Source organism: Entelurus aequoreus, linkage group LG15 (assembly GCF_033978785.1).
Source record: "Entelurus aequoreus isolate RoL-2023_Sb linkage group LG15, RoL_Eaeq_v1.1, whole genome shotgun sequence".
Classification (NCBI taxonomy): domain Eukaryota; kingdom Metazoa; phylum Chordata; class Actinopteri; order Syngnathiformes; family Syngnathidae; genus Entelurus; species Entelurus aequoreus.
Window position 1 is genome coordinate 35,447,497 of NC_084745.1, and position 17,399 is coordinate 35,464,895.

Here is a 17,399-nt window from a genome sequence, read left to right on the forward strand (position 1 = left end):
CATCCATCCATTTCTACCGCTTGTCCCTTACCGGGTAAACATGTCCGAAATAAATACTTACAATAAAAAGCTGCCGCGAGGTGGCAGTACAACACTATCTTGCCACTTCCTGTCTATTTGGACTGAACCATAACGTTTGTCCAGGAGGTGTATTGTGTTGCTTTGTAACGGATATTAGCATAGCGACCGATCACGGAGCGTTTTAGGTTTCTAATGTTGACTTTTATCAGCTTTTTTAAATTCATAAACACTAATAGAATGTCCAGAAAATGCGGGTTAAATTCGTCCCCTTTGAATAGCGTCTAATAATGGTATCATCCACTGTCATGGCGCCTCTGAGCTAGTGGGCTTGTTAGAGTTGGCCTTGTCATTGTGTCAGTTTAGTCTTTTTTTAAGTATAGGCTTTTGTGACGATTTGGCGAACGTTCATGGTTTGAAGTCGAATCTCGGTTTCTCCATAAGTCAACATGGCGGGTTCTAGCACGGCTCAGAAAACCTGGGAGCTCACAAACAGCATGCAGGAAGTTCAAAGCATAGATGAAATTTACAAATATGACAAGAAGCAGCAGCAGGAGATCCTCGCAGCGAAGCCGTGGACTAAGGAGTAAGTTCTCCACACATCCTCTTACATATGTTCATCAACTATTTAAAACCACAATGAGAACGTGTTGGACTTTAAAAACACGATCGAGGTGGGCGGATCGATCCAAACTGAAGCAGGGTGGTATCGGTACCGGATCGATATTTTCAATCTTCGTTTATATTTATTTCCGCTAATATTTGTGTATTTTGCTCGCTTATTGTATCGTATCGTTTTTAAACAGCGGTGATAAGTGTTGGATACAGGGTGGCTGGGGGCCAAAAGCTAAAGAATTAAAATTAATATCAAATAGTAGTTGTTGCTTTTGATTACTCATTTTTCACAAGCAGTTGTATGTCAGGGAATATGTTTTGTTTTTGCTGTTGATATTGTTACATTATTGTATTAAATATTAAAAAATTGTTCACAGTTATGTGGTATTTTTTTGTTTTGTTTTGCTAGAATACAACTTGTCCAGGGTGTACCCAGCCTTCCGCCCGAATGCAGCTGGGATAGGCTTCCAAGACCCCGAGATGAAAATCCATCCATCCATCCATTTTTCTACCGCTTGTCCCTTTTAGGGATCGCGGGGGGTGCTGGAGCCTATCTCAGCTGCATTCAGGCGGAAGGCAGTGTACACCCTGGACAAGTCGCAACCTCATGACCGGGCCAACACAGATAGACCGACAACATTCACACTCACATTCACACACTAGGGCCAAGCGGTACAAAATGGATGGATGGACGTTTTGTGTTTTAATTAAGATTATAATCATGACCAATAAAAATCATTCTTAAAAATATCCAAGTGTAAGTCTCGTAGGGATGCAACAATATCAAAATCTCACGGTACAATATTATCACAGTATTAAGGCCATGGTACCATATTGTCGTGGCCCCTTATAGAGACTTGGTAAAAAAAGCCATAGTGTTTGAAATGAAGTGGCAGGAACACACTTACTGTAATTGAACGCAGACATAACGCTAACAAGTTCTAATCATATTTTTTACTCTATTAACATGTATTTTAAGCAAAGAATAGCGCTGGAACATCCACCGTCACAAGCAAATATATTTTAAAAAACAACTAACAGTTGAGGGTCTTTTAAAGTGACAATGTAGACATCCGGTGTAACAAGTGTAAAACAATCCTGTTCTGTTCAGTTTAGTGTCTTTCCACTTTTCCATTCATCCATCCATTTTCTACCGCTAGTCTGTCTCTGGGTTTTATTTCTGAAAAGTAGTATCCTCTGCAGTGGACATTTTTATATATATATATATATATATATATATATATATATATATATATATATATATATATATATATATATATATTATAAATACCGCACATATTGATGTTTAGCTTTGCCGGCTTCAAATATCTTCTCCGGGTGATGGTTTTATCAAGGAGCTTCTTATACAGTATTACCCGTACACCGTGTGTGGTGTCCGCCCGGTTGCACGGTGACTTGCTCTGTGTCAGCTTGGAAACGCTCGAGTTTATAACCTACGCCAGAGAGCTTATGTTTTCACCAGGGTTTGTCTGTCTGTTAGCAACATAACTCAAAACGTTATGGACGGATTTTGATAAAATGTTTGAAAAAAACAATTCCTCTAATCTACGACTACTACGAACACACTTCTCCCAAATGCTTCTTATTTTTCTCTCCTTTACGGCATTCCACGCCCCCAACTTGCTGGTCCTGTACTGCACAGAGGATTTGGGGAGATATAGTTTATTTTTTAGACTGGCCAACGCAAAAGTGAAAGAAAAAACCTACACTCACCAAGTTTTCTATTTGGCAATACTGTAAGGATTCTGAAACCACAATACCGCCGTATGTACAATATTGTTACATCCCTAAAGTCTTGATATCACCGATTACTCGGCTGTTCGATACCAACCTCTAATACACAGCAGTTGTATCGCATTGATGACATGTATCTGTGTGTACCTCTTGACAGTCACCACTACTTCAAGTATTGCAAGGTATCAGCCTTAGCCCTCCTGAAGATGGTGATGCATGCCAGATCAGGGGGCAACCTGGAGGTGATGGGCCTCATGCTGGGGAAGGTGGATGGAGAGAGCATGATCATCATGGACAGCTTCGCCCTGCCTGTGGAAGGCACAGAGACCAGAGTAAACGCCCAGGCTGCGGCCTATGAATACATGGCCGCCTACATTGAGAATGCCAAACAGGTTGGGTGCCGATGTAAACAACACGTACGACCCTCTGCATGTCCACACTACCGCTGATACTGCGATTGTCTCAGGTTGGCAGGCTGGAGAACGCCATCGGCTGGTACCACAGTCACCCGGGTTACGGATGCTGGCTCTCCGGCATTGACGTCAGCACTCAGATGCTCAATCAGCAATTTCAGGAGCCATTTGTGGCCGTGGTGGTAAGTGGAATAGTCATTATAGTGTAACTAAAGAATATAATGCAGGTGAATTGATATTTTGCTATTGTAGTCTCCTTTTTCTGCTATTTGTGCTGCGGCGCCATGGGCACTGTGTAATTAAAGAGCGTGACTGCAACACACTTGACAGCCTGTGCTTGTGTGGACACACTTGAGTGGGTCCCAGAGGGGAAATGTCTGCATGACCTCCAACCTCACTTTCCTGCTCTACTGTATCTTGCTTCGCACAGATCGACCCCACTCGGACTATTTCTGCGGGGAAAGTCAACCTTGGCGCCTTCAGGACGTATCCAAAGGTAGGGGGAAATATTTTTAGCTTATTAGATAAAAATGAGGATGACTTCTCTGCATTTGAATTTTTACTTCTTTGTTAGAAATGTATGTATAGGTGTTTGGACTTTATAATGTGTTTGTTTCCAGGGCTACAAGCCTCCTGACGAAGGACCCTCAGAATATCAAACAATCCCTTTGAACAAGATAGAAGACTTTGGTGTGCACTGTAAACAGTAAGTGATGCTGTATCAAATATACTATTACACAATTATTTCTGCTGGTTGCTCATTGTTTTGTTCTTATCTGTTTAGGTATTATGCCTTGGAAGTAACTTATTTTAAGTCATCCCTCGATAGAAAACTGCTGGAACTCCTTTGGAATAAATACTGGGTCAATACTTTGAGTTCCTCAAGTCTTCTTACGGTGTGTATGCATGTTTTTAAATGTATTGGCTAATTAACATTTGTATTTTGGATTTACAGTAAATTGTTGCATGTTGAAAATTTGATCACTTGCTGAGATTAATGGCAGTTAATGTGTTAGCTATAGGGAAGGAACAATATGAAAAAAACCATGGTCATTATCACGGTATAGTTGAGTGTGCTCAAAAAGGTACTTATAGACACACTGAAATCTTTTTACAGAGATAATATTTTTTATACATATATAAAATAAATATACATACTGTTAGAAAACCCACATTTTGCATGTTTTGTGTTTTTTATGCTTCACTTAGTGTTTTCGTCATAGAATTGTATTTGTTTTAGGCTTAGCGTTTATTGTTTTAAATATTGCTTTGTACTGTAGCACTTTAAGATAAATTTAAAATAAAAATGCGTGACAAAAAATTACATTTATTAATTCTGGTGGGTGTTGCGGCGTTCTACTCTGTTCAGTAGTCTTTGAACGCATCGTAAAAACACGCTGTCTCGAATTCCTCTTAGTATAGAACAGGGCTGCGCAATTTTGAGAAAAAAACTATCTGCGATTTTTCCCTCCAAAATTGCGAGTGCAAGTTGCAAATTTTTAATTTTGTACATAAAAATGCATAAAACTGCGAAAATAACGAGTAATGGAAGACATGTTACATTTAGACTGTCAGTTAGCATTCTTGTCTCGAGGTACCACACATTAGAACATTATGCAATAATTTACTTGAAAAAATATTTGGCTGTATGCAGACTTCTGTCTACATTATGTGCCTAAACTGCAACAAATAAGGCTGTCTGTTCCTCCTGTGTGTGTAAAGATGGCGCCTTGCGCTCCGCCCACCGAGACAAACATTGTAAAAGAGTGAAGAGAGTGCTCACAGCGTTCAGTTAATTCTACTATTAAATAAAGGCGCTCAGGTGCTCAGAGCGATGCAAAGAGTGAGACCTCTTTGTCCCTGTTTGAAGCGAGAGACGAACAAACAATTGGTGAACATGTCTGTCACTCAAATGGCGGTGACGGCGGGAGAGAGAAAAAAACTCAACATCTTCCGGCTATTTATAGCACTAATTACAACCTCAATGTCAATTAATTGTGCAGCCCTGGTATAGAACTATCATTCTGCACAGCTTTTAAGTTAAATGTACACAATTGAATATCTTAGTGGCTCAGACAGCATAGTGTTTATACAAGTTTAGATTGGGGTATGTCGTTTCTTATTAGGGAATTATGTTAATGGCTCTTGTTTTCATGTTAGCATTTCAGCTAGCGAGCTGTCACCACTCAGTCTGTGAGTTTATAAAAGTGCAGTTAGTGCACTTTTTAAAAGTGTTTTTTGCAGTGGTTTTTTGATAATTTTAATATAAAACTGTAATAATAACCCTCAGTTTTACCGTGGTTAACATTAATACTGTATATCGTTATATCACTAGGTAGCTAAACGCTTTTGCTTGGTTATTTTGATAACAAGGCGGCACGGCCATTGTTACTTATGGCTCATCTTTTTATGTCGCACACACACACAAATAAACATGTGAATTCTTATTGTGGATGCAGCCACTCTGTCCCCAGTCTGACTATAGCAGCTAAATAGGCACCAGGCTTAACCAAACATTGCGCTCTTTGGGACTGCAGATGAAGACGAATTGACTAGATGTCAAGAAGGAGCGCCGGCACAAGTGACAGGCTTTGTCAGCCCTGGCGCTGTCACCCCTGTTTGGGGGGGGGGCCTTGTCATTGTCTTTTAATTACCTTCCCCACTAAAAACATGGGCCTCACCTTAAGCAAACCTTCCACTGGCTTCTTTTCATTCATCACCCCTCATAAACACACTTTTTGCAGAGAATATGTTGTCCATCTTTTGTGAGGAAATTGTGCGTGAATTTTCTTTTCTTTCTCTTATTCCTGGTTAGAACTCTGACTACACCACGGGCCAGGTGTTCGATCTGTCAGAGAAGCTGGAGCAGTCAGAGGCCCAACTGGGCCGAGGCAGCTTCATGCTCGGCCTCGACACACACGACAGGAAGTCAGAGGACAAGCTGGCCAAGGCCACTCGAGACAGGTACGTCTATAATTACAATTAAAACCTATAATAATACAGGGTGTTCATGCAGTCTCTTTACAATTTAACACATTATAAAAGTAAATTAAGACTAATTTGTGGAAATTATTACAAAATGAGGAATAGATATTGAAGTATTTTGCGCCATTTCAATTTTTTGCAGAATGCACATCGTTAAAACACACGTTTTTTTTAACATAAAAATAATTTCAGGGGAGTGAATGAATAAATCTTTGATTTAAAAATCAAAATATAAAAAATTTGAACAACTACGAAGTATATAGAACAGCGGTGTCAAACTAGTTTTCATCTTGGCCCACATCACAGTTACGGCTGCCCTCAGAAAGCCGCTTGTAACTGCAAAACATATATGAAATATAACCATATTGATGTAGACTTTAATCGCCTCATGATATTAAGCAATTGCTCCTTCATTTTAGAATTATTATTGTTGACCAACAATGATACAAAATTCAGCTATTTTAAAAATTATTTCAAAAAGAAAAACACCTAGCTTGTTGTTTCACAGGATAAAAAATATTTAGCTAAGAACTGCAGCTGCATGCAGTACAATTTTTATGTCAAAATGTAAATAGATTTAGCAAGAACGATGAAGTCTCCTATTATTTCCAAGCTTTCGTGGCTCCAGGCCCTGAGTTTAACACCCGTGATATTGAAGAATTCTGATTTACAAATTTCATCCATTGCTTTTGTAATATTATGTTTACATTGTAAAGAGACTTTGGACACGCTGTATAATTTATATACTTTGTGCCAGAACTTAACTCAGTCCCTTTGTTTTCATTTAGCTGCAAAACGACCATAGAAGCAATTCACGGTCTGATGTCTCAAGTCATTAAGGACAAACTCTTCAATCAAATCAACACTTCTGGCAATTAAAACCACAACTACAATTTAGAGTGCACATGTTGTTGGGTTTTATTGCCATGGGCACAATTGTATGTTTTTCAGCATCTGTCCTTCATCCTAGAATTTTTTTTTCATTTGATTGTTGTTGCCCTTTAAATCTTACAGTAGTCAAGTACAAACATTAAAAAAAGTGGTAGAAAATATTTGTGTGGTTTTATTATTTATTTTGGCTTTTATTCTTGATCTCTTTTTTCCTGAGGGAACTCTCCTGAAGGAATCAATAAAGTACTATCTTATATATCGATAGATATTTTTTTTATTTGTTCAAGTTTAACAAAAAAAATCTCCATTGCTTTGTCAGAAAAAATACATTAATCCTAATGACATGATTAAAGAATATGCTGAAGGGATTCTATGAAGGTCTGCAATTTGGTGATGATTTAAATGAGCTTTACTTTGTGGTGTTATCTCATTGTATTTACATGTGTTCAGTGCTTCTCACTTTGCACCGTGTCCCTTCACGCTTCAGCTGTTGCATGAAGAACATTTGTTATCCCGCAGCACCGCATTTGAACCCAGAATGTGCGTGAGCACCTTCTCTGACAGGTCAAACACGGGCCCAATACCGCAGCGCAGCTTCTCACAGCATTACATAATGGAACAACAAACTCAAGGTTCTGCACAGGCTCAGCTGGCATCTGCGGAGTCCCTCCCTGCACGATTTGGCTCCTTGCGGCACATGTCCCGGTGGAGTGGCCTTCTCTTTCTGGTCGCCGCGTGGCAGTGACACAGGCCAGAAACAGAAGCCGTGCACACTGGAGTCTATTCAGCTAGTGCGCCTGCTCTCTGTCGACACAGTCTGTCCTTTTTTAAAAAAGTTTTGTGTCATGTCGTTTTCTTAGGGTATTGTAATGGCTAAATGTATATTTTGGATGTCGTGTAGAGCTAAGAAGAGAATCCCATTGAGGCAGTAAACGTGTCTGCTTATTCTCCTGTAAGATTAAGTCTGGCACCACTTCTTATAATGATTTTCATTTACTATATTCATGCAAGCAGGGGGCCTATTAGTGGAACACAATAAACTTATTCTCAAATAGAATATAATCCCTCTATTGTCATAGTTGTTTTTGCTTTGTCTGTAAAATGTCTAAAATAAACGATGTGATTTTTAGCTTATATTTTTTTACATTGATGTTTAAATACTGTTATTGCCTAAATGTATTATATTTATATAGCTGTGGAAATCTAGGAGGCATGCTCATTCCAATCACCTTATAGAATGCTCAATGTTTGATATAACATTTTTGACTGCTTGTACATTACAAATGTTATGATTATCAGCAGAATAAATGTCCATCTGCTGATAATTATCATCACGCATGACAAAGAAAAGACAATACATAAATGCGGATAATGTCAAACTGGGGGCAGCCAAAAAAACAAAAGCTGTGAATTTGACATGTTTGTTTCTACTTGTAGCATATTTGTACTAATTGTTTGTTTTTTTTAAATCAATAATGTGTTCCATACAATTATACGTATTTCATTATATTGTAAGTGCTATGTTAACATTTGAGTTAAAATGAAAAACTATTTCCGCTTCAACTTCCTGTATCCTTGGTTTCCAGGGTAACCATTAACTTTGAAAGAAGACACTTCGGTAAAGTTTTTCTTAAACCCATTTCAGCATTAACAACACGTACATAATTCTGCAGAGTATGATTTTTTTCATTTAGTATGTATGCTCAGCGTCCAATGTGTGTTTTGTTGAATCGCCATTGTTGTGCTAGCTAAAGTTAGCATCGCCTGCTACAGTACATTTGACTTTTGTAACTTACACTTTCCGAGGTGGCATATTTTATAACCTGTACGTGTAGGAAATACTTTGACTGCTTGACATGGCGAGTAGCGCGCTCATTCAAATTGTAATTATTTTTGTGTTGAATTGGTGCGTCGGTGACGTCATCGCCACGGAGCCTAAAAGACATCTTTATAGAGAATGACGTGTACATTGAATATTGACCAAATTGTGATATTTTCCTTGTAAAGTATTACATCAAAGACATGTTTTATAGAGAATGACATGTACATTCAATATAGTTGGACCAAATTGTGATATGTTCCTTGTAGTATTACAAATCTGTATAGTTATGTATAGTATCTAATCACTTTCATTATTTAATCGTGATGTGGTTTTAGGGGTGTACCCACAGTGAAGACAAAGTGTGTGTCTAGGGAGCAGCCATCATGGTACGCCTGACCGCTGACCTGATCGCTAAATCTAAAAACCACTTCAAGAAGAAGAACAGAGGGCTCTCACTCCAAGACTACCTCAGGACTCTGACCCACCTGCATTTTTCCAGCCAGAATATTGAGGATATTGTGAGTAGTAAGGATTACGCAATATTAATAGTCCTTTCTGAAGACACATATGGTTCTCAGTATTGTGCTTCCTATGTGTAAGCCAGGGGTCTGCAACTCTAAACGTACGCCATATTGGACCAAAAATACAAAAAACAAATCTGTCTGGAGCCGCAAAAAATGAAAAGCCCAATATATAAGTGTTATAATGAAGGCAACACATGATTTAAGTGTCTATATTAGTTATATTAGCCTACTATCAAAATGACTTTGAAAGTCATAAGTGCTGTAATGAAGTCAACACATGACGTAAGTGTCTATATTAGTTATATTAGCCTACTATCAAAATGACTGTCACAGGAAAATCGTCGTTGACAGAAATGTTGAAATGTAATATTTATTCTACACATTTTTACATTAGAAACCATTAGTAAATCAGAGGCTACTTAGAAGAGTGAGATAACTCCTGGAAATTACTAGCTTTTAATAGCCACAGGTATAGATGTGTGTGTCCAATTTAAAGGAAATGGCAGGCTATCTTCTTTTAATAGATTTATTACAATCTTTGGCAAGCTGGGTAATGTTTGCTGTAGTCTGGAACAACATGGCACACAAACAACTATCTGAAATGCAGCCAATATTACATACATATAATGTGTCATGAGACATGCAAAACTAAATTATATACAAAGAGGATAGAAGTAAAGGAAATTAAATGAGCTCAAATATACCTACAAATGAGGCATAATAATGCAATATGTACATACAGCTAGCCTAAATAGCATGTTAGCATCGATTAGCTTGCAGTCATGCAGTGACCAAATATGCCTGATTAGCACTCCAACAAGTCAATAACATCAACAAAGCACAACTCTGTGCATTCACACACAGCATAAAACATTTGGTGAACAAAATGAGACAAAGAAGGAGTGTAAGATTTTACATGTAAACAAACTGTTGCATCACAGTCCACACTATGGTGAGTTGGAGAACCGCCTAAATTAGTAGGACAAAACGATGTTCACCAAATACTCTCATTAGTGAAGCATACACACAAACATATTAAACGTTGGGCTTTCTAACAATTGGGAAGGTTTGTGTCATGTTTGTCCTCAAACAAAAACATACTAAAACAAAACATTTTTATTTTTCCCCTCATCTTTTTCCATTTTCAATCCTTTTTTAAAAAATGCTCCAGGGAGCCACTAGAGCGGCGCTAAGGAGCCGCGGGTTGCTGACCCCCGGTGTAAGCATATGCTTGTACTGTTTCTCAAACTGGTACATACTAGTACATTGCTTGAGGTATTTACTATTCCATATGTACCTTTTTATTGTGGTTTGCAGTGATGTAGAACTGCATCGTGTCACACGGAGCTACATTAATGAAAGGTTTATTGTTAGCTGAATATCTATCTGGGCATTATTATTTTAGTAAAGTGACTGAAAGAAATGATCACATTTTAGTTCCTTACTATTTTATGCCACTTTGCAGGGCGACCTGTCCATGTGCAGAAACCTTACCGTCCTCTACCTGTACGACAATCACATCACGCACATTTGCAACCTGGACTTTGCGTACAACCTCACCCATCTGTACCTGCAAAACAACGACATCACGCGCATTGACAACCTCGCCAATCTACACAAACTCTCCAAGCTGTGAGTGCTTTTAGAGCAAAAATATGTTTTTGTTTCACCTTTGGAGAACTCTTGCCTCTGTGCGCTCTGCAGCTATCTGGGTGGTAACAGGATTGCGGTGGTGGAGGGCTTGGAGCGACTGAACAAGCTGGAGGAGCTGCATGTGGAGAGTCAGAGGCTGGCGCCGGGGGAGAAGTTGCTCTTTGACCCTAAGACCCTGTGCTCCATTGCCGTATGACCCATTTTTTTTTACTGTGTTAAAAATAGCAATCCACACTTCCCTTTTACTATATAACCCTTTTTAGTAATTATAAGGTCAGATAAGAGGCTTAAGTAACATGCAGAATACAAGATGCCGCACAGGCTGGTGGTCCATGTAAAGAAAATACTGTGTACGGTTTGAGGATGTCAAAGAAGTCTGTGTTGCTCTCGGTGTAGACTGCCAAATCAGTTTCATCTCTGTTCCTGGCCCGGAACGCGCTCAGGGTTCCTGTTTATTTAGATAATTAAAATAAATTGCAGTGCAAATGTAAGAGTGAGGTCCAGATTTTTTTTATAAATGTTGCCGTTATAGGACTTAAGAATCAAGGTCGCTTCGTAAAATTTGTGACAAGAACAAATGCAAATAAAGTTCCTGTCAGTCAAACGGTCGTCATCATCAAATCTTTAGAGATACATTTTAACATCCATTCAAGTGTAAAAAGAGAGAGGCGATCCGCTTGACACATGGCACTTTGTAACCTTATCTGTTATACACGTGTAAAAAGAAATTAACCGCTGCATAATAAAACTAAAGTAAAAGTACTTACCTTTTGATGATGGTGGTAGTATAGTTGTAGCGTTTTAAGAAGCGTTAAGGGAGGCAGTCCACTTCACGCAGGCACTTTCTAACCTTATCTGTCATATAAGTGTAAAAAGAAATGAACTGCTGGGTAATAAAACTAAAATAAAGTAAAAGCACTTATCTTTTGATAATGGTGGAAATGTAGTTGTAGCGTTTAAAGAAGCCAGTCTGTTTCACGCATGGTACTTTCTAACCTTATCTCTCGTACAAATGCAAAAGGAACTTAACCGCAGCGTGATAAAACTTAAATACATTTTAAATAACTGCTTACCTTTTGATGATAGTGACAATGTAGTTGCAGTTCATGTGAGACAGATTTTAACTTTATCTGTCATGCAAGTGTAAAAGGAAGTTTACCGCTGCATAATAAAAGTCAAATAAAGTAAAAGTACTTACCTTTTGATGATGGTGGTAGTGTAGTTTTAGCGTTTAAAGAAGTGTTAAGGTAGGCAGTCCGCTTCACGCGTGGCACTTTCTAATCTTATCTGTTATACAAGTGTAAAAAGAAATTAACCGTTGTGTAATAAAACTAAAATACAGTAAAACGACTTACCTTTTGTTGATGGTCTAGTCAAAGCGGTTAAAGAAATGTTGAAAGAGGCAGTCTGCTTCACGCATGACACTTTCTAACCTCATCTGTCATACAAGTGTAAAAGGAAGTTAACACTGAATGTCACAAGTGTCAAACTCAAGGTCCAGAGGCCAAATCAGGACCACCACATCCTTTTATATGGTCCAAGAAAACCTAGAAATAATACGCGTGAAATTACCAGCATCCATTATATCCATTTTGACTGAAAAAATAAAAATACATGTATACTGCATGCAATTGCATATCTTTTAAACTTTAACATTGTCTAATAATGCAACAAAATATCATACATCCAAAACTTTATTTTGTTAAAATATAAATGAGTACTTAAATGTATGCTTGTCTTATGATTTTAAAACAAGTTATCCATCAAATTGTACATTTTTAAAATGACTACAGATTTTACAGTAAAAGCTCAATTGCCAAAATTGTACCGTTAAAAAAAAAAAAAGAGGTACAGTTTTTCCCATTTACAGTATTACACTGTAAAATCAACAACTGACAAAATGACAAAAAACTGTCAGCATAGTCACTAGAATTTTACAGTAAAAAATATGTTATATGATATATTGTAAAAACACTGGACATTTTACAGTACAATTTTGACAACTGAAAAAAAAATCAAATGCATAAGGAATTATGTAATAATATCATGAGGCAAATCCTAATACATTAATATTCATATATTATCTAACAGCCCTCTGAGGACAGCTTGAACTGGCGAACTGTGTCCCTCAATGAAAATTAGTTTGACACTCCTGCTCTACATGAACAGTTTTAAACTATACATTGTGTATTTACCATGAACACAACATATACATTTAATGCACAGTTGCAGTGTGTATTCCGTTTTTTTAAATGGAAACACTCAATGTTGCTCAAGCGATATTGTATTGAGCACACTTGATGTGTCACACTTAATGATGATGATCTATGATGATCATCACACTTTGTACATGTTTTCCTTCCCTGGTAACCTTGGTAACCTTTTGTTGTGGCATCGCTAGAGAAACAGCAAAAGACTATTAGATTAAACGCCTGGATTAGCCAAAGTCTCACAAGATTTGCCGTGTTTCCACTGTTGTTTTCTTCTTGTGGCGTGGTAATGAACCAAACATTTGAGCATCGGTCCAGAGGGCTGTGTTTTCTCACTGCTCTTCACCGCAAAATGAACTGTTCTCTCTTTTCTTTGCGCAGAGATCTCTCTGCGTCTTCAACGTCACCAACAACAACATCGATGAAGTCCGGGACCTGGCCGCGTTGTGGGAAATCAAACATTTTTCTGCTGCCGATAATAAGTTGGCCAATATCGAGGTAAACACTTCCCTCTACTACTCATGATGGTCAAAATGCCATCGTATGAGCGATGATGGCGTGACGCTGCAGCTTTACGCAGCCTTGTGTGAAATGATATGGAGATAGGGGTTCTACAAAATCAAATCCCACAAATCCCACTGTCGGTTCTCCCAGTCTGCAAGACTCGCTCAGGGTAGGAATTATTCAACAAATCAGCAAGGCGCTCCCAAGAGGATTGGCCTGCTGACAGCTTCAAACAAGCACAAGTTTTGTTTTCCTCTCACACTTTTTAAAAAGCATTTGTTCTCACAGGACAGCTGATAGTTATAGAACTTTTTTTTTAACCTCATTGGGGAAACACTACTGCGCAGGACTGTCCCTCCAGTCTTGTGATAAAATTAGGATGTTTGTGTAAGTGATGTCTTCTACCTTTAAACCGCTGCACACAAAAGGGTGAAAATGTGTCAAAACATGCACCCCTGCTGTGTGTTGTGTGTGCTATTATTTTTCTGAGAAATACACCACTTGAGGATGCTGTTATTAGACCCCTTAGGTCAGACTGACTTGAAACTTCTCACACAGCTCGGTGGCCTCTAAAAAGCAACGTTTAGCTGAATCACTACAAAATTTGGTACACACCTTTAGAAGACTGACAAACAAAAGTGTGTAGACTTTGAGCACGATTAATTGAAAAACACGGCCGCCATTAAGCAAAATGTCTTCACCGTTATCTAATAGTTATAATACTTTGGGGATATCAATATTACATGTATGCTAGCATGTATTCCAAAAAATTAGGACATCTTGACGTATCTTTAGAATTGTCATTAGCCAGCTTTATTTTGAGAGTGTTGCGTTTAAGTCACTTTTTTTCTGCAGATTTTGCCGTCTGCCTCTATTGATTCCTGAAAGACAGCTCTCCAAAGGATCAATCCGCACTTCTGCACCGTGTGGAGGAAACATTATGGATTTCTAAAATAGATTATGACAGGCAGTCAGCCAGGGTGACAAATGGGGAGCATCTTCGGGGGCGTTAGCCGTGCGGACAGGGGAATCGAACCTCTGGTCAAATACAGGTTCACAACTGGCCCATCATTAGTCGGGCCAAGCTTCAGTGAGCTGTTCCCCACTCCCCCGCACGGGGGGTAATTTAGCACCGGGCTGAGACTCGGCAAGGGGCTTCTGAGTGACGTCCCTGACACGATCATTTATCAAAGCCTGGACGCTCGGCGTGCTCAGGGGGTCTCCTCTGAACTGATTGCAGCGCCACTTGGAAAAGTGGAAGCGCTTTGGCCAAGACAGGAAGGCAATGAACAATCAGAGCGTGTCCAGAGAGTGTTCATATTTCCAGCCGTGGATTAATGCGCCTTTAGATAAACATACAACTGCAGGCGAGCGGCTCACGGCCCCGGGAGAGCACTTGTCGTTACATGACACCGCCGACACTGTTTATTAAAATAGACTGATGTCTTGTTTATGGACTTTACATTGGCCCCTGCACTGCACATTAACATTTGCTAATAGCATCAAACATCCTCGTGTTTGTCTCTGATTAGGACCGGGCAACATACATGTTTATTTACTCTTACTTTGCAAAAACACCACACATTACAAAAGAGAGCCTGACTTTTTGGTGCTTTTTTAGGAATTAGAGGAGGTGTTCGGGTCATGGCCTTGGCTCCTTCAAATGGATTTACGTGGAAATCCTGTATGTAAGACCCCAAAATACAGAGACAGACTGATCACAGCGTGCACGAGACTCAGTAAAGAACTTTTCGGATTGTTACTTATCATTAAACATCTAAACCTGATAAATGATTATTTATGCTGTGTTTATTTGCCTCTTTGACAGAGATGCTGGACGACCGCGACATCCATGAGGTGACCAGAGAGTTCCTCGTTAATTGGAAAGCATCCAAAGAAGCCAAGAAGAAGAAAAATAAACACATGATCTCACCACCCTTCACAAGTAAGTCTTGCTTTTTAACAGATTTTCTTTTGTGATTTTCACAACTTTTAGTTAAAATGGTGCACCGTAATTAGGAGAAAATATATTTTGGGAGTTAATAAGCTTTGTTTATTTTTTTAATATAAAAAAGTGGCAAATTTCAGCTTTTTTTTATCATTAAAATTACATTTAATTATGGCAAATTCTATATGCTTTTATGCTTTAAAATTGATGATTTAATCATTTGAAATAATGGCCAAATATAGCACTCTTTGATTTTGAATAATGATATTTTTCTAAAAAGCATATGCAACTACTTTAAAATTAGCTAAATATTAGCCTTCTATTGCAAGTGTGTGTGTGTGTGTGTGTGTGTGTGTGTGTGTGTGTGTGTGTGTGTGTGTGTGTGTGTGTGTGTGTGTGTGTGTGTGTGTGTGTGTGTGTGTGTGTGTGTGTGTGTGTGTGTGTGTGTGAGAGAGAAAGCCCATCCATCCATTCATTTTCTACCGCTTGTTCCTCTCAGGGTCACGGGGGGAGCTGGAGCCTATCCCAGCTGTCATATTAGTAAATAATAGGAATCTTACAACAACTCACAATTCAAATTTGGATCCGATTCTTGAGATTCAGAATCGACAACAGGACTCTCGATTAAAACAGATTCTCACGATATATTATTTGGTATAAAAATTATAAAACCTTTTCAAAACAGGTTACAAGTTACAAAAGCTCCTCTTGGCTGCTGATGATACACACAGTGAGTAAGCGCGGAGATGGCCTAAAAAATATTTTTAAAAACAGATTTTGAAAAATGTTAAATATTAGGGTTTTTTTACCATAGATTTTTGGTCATTATAAATTGATTTAGATTCAGAATAAGAATTGTGATTGGGATGGGAATTTATTTTTTTCAGCACCCCTCATACAACTTAGTTTGTTGTTTGCTTATTGCCTTAGATTCATCCATCCATCCATTCTCTACCGCTTGTCCCTTTTTGGGGTCACTGGAGCCTATCATTTATTCATAATTTTTTGAAGTGACGTTTGTGAATATTGCAGATGGCGGTATGATGGGTCATCAAGGTGCATGTCCTCATGTCTGCTGCCATGCTAAAATGCATGGATGGAAGCCGCAGCAGCCATACAGGTCTCTCAGTATACTTCACATGAACTGCTTTTTTTTTTTTTTTTTACATACATAAAAATATACAGGTGAACATAACTGAGAATATAAGGTCTCTCAGTATACTTCACATGAACTGCTTTTTTTTTTTTTTTTTACATACATAAAAATATACAGGTGAACATAACTGAGAATATATTGGATAACACCTGAAAGATGTTATAGTTCAAGTCGTTTTGGAGAAAGATGTCCTCTGTCTATTGATTTGAATAAGTACAATTTATTTTCTGTCTTTCAGGGTGCAGCAGCTAAAAAGCTCTCTGAACAGACAGCTCAACCCTGTGGCAGTCATGTCAGATATGTGCAGGCCTACACACACATAATATCACTGAAGGCATTTTCACACTTGTTCACTTGACTGTAATGTCAAATAACTGTTAAATATAAATAGTGTTTTTTGTGAAATTATATTTGGATGTATATGAAATGTCGTGGCAGGGGTGTCCAAAGTTTGACAACATGCAGCAAAAATGTAAAAATATAGAAACTGAGATGTTGATACTAATAACTAATATTAGTGCTTTGTCTTTATATAACTTTTTATCGCTTTAAATATATATATAAAAACATCAAAGCGCCACTCTTGATTTGTGACTTTGCAGTTCATGGTGGAAAAGGTTTGGACACCCCTGCTCTATGCTGCATGCCTAATTCTTTCATCATAATACCGATCAATAAATGTATACATATTTCAAAAAAGTAAATTATGTCCACTGCAGAAGAATATGCAAAAAAAAAATATCCAAAACAGACATGTCTGCACAGTTGTTGCTGAATATATGAAAGTGGTTGTGCAAGGTAATTAGGAAAATAGTTTACTTAACCTTTCTCTCCTTATTGTAATGAGTGTCTTAGAACTATAGGTTACGCCATCCTTATACAAAAGCAATGTTTATTTAGAACAT

The 17,399-nt window shown here is 38.3% G+C and overlaps 2 protein-coding genes across 3 annotated transcripts; both read left to right on the forward strand.

The window, feature by feature from the left end:
- The first annotated feature begins 266 nt into the window (after nucleotides 1–266).
- Nucleotides 267–6,838, forward strand: cops5 (COP9 signalosome subunit 5). The gene is made up of 8 exons (XM_062022051.1): nucleotides 267–604; nucleotides 2,546–2,780; nucleotides 2,855–2,983; nucleotides 3,232–3,297; nucleotides 3,422–3,507; nucleotides 3,586–3,697; nucleotides 5,617–5,765; nucleotides 6,575–6,838. The coding sequence occupies exons 1-8, from the start codon at nucleotides 468–470 to the stop codon at nucleotides 6,663–6,665; spliced, it is 1,005 nt and encodes a 334-aa protein (XP_061878035.1). The 5' UTR covers nucleotides 267–467; the 3' UTR covers nucleotides 6,666–6,838.
- A 1,412-nt stretch (nucleotides 6,839–8,250) lies between these two features.
- On the forward strand, nucleotides 8,251–17,362 carry ppp1r42 (protein phosphatase 1, regulatory subunit 42). 2 transcript variants are annotated; one of them, XM_062021289.1, is made up of 9 exons: nucleotides 8,251–8,295; nucleotides 8,835–9,017; nucleotides 10,489–10,655; nucleotides 10,728–10,866; nucleotides 13,268–13,384; nucleotides 15,012–15,129; nucleotides 15,219–15,335; nucleotides 16,371–16,458; nucleotides 16,733–17,266. In XM_062021289.1, exons 2-9 carry the CDS (start codon nucleotides 8,883–8,885, stop codon nucleotides 16,815–16,817), a joined length of 966 nt encoding a protein of 321 aa, XP_061877273.1. In that variant the 5' UTR covers nucleotides 8,251–8,295; nucleotides 8,835–8,882; the 3' UTR covers nucleotides 16,818–17,266. The 2 variants fall into 2 exon arrangements, with proteins under 2 accessions (XP_061877273.1, XP_061877275.1); XM_062021291.1 differs by having other exon boundaries at nucleotides 8,278–8,295; nucleotides 8,871–9,017; nucleotides 16,733–17,362.
- Nucleotides 17,363–17,399: the final 37 nt, after the last annotated feature.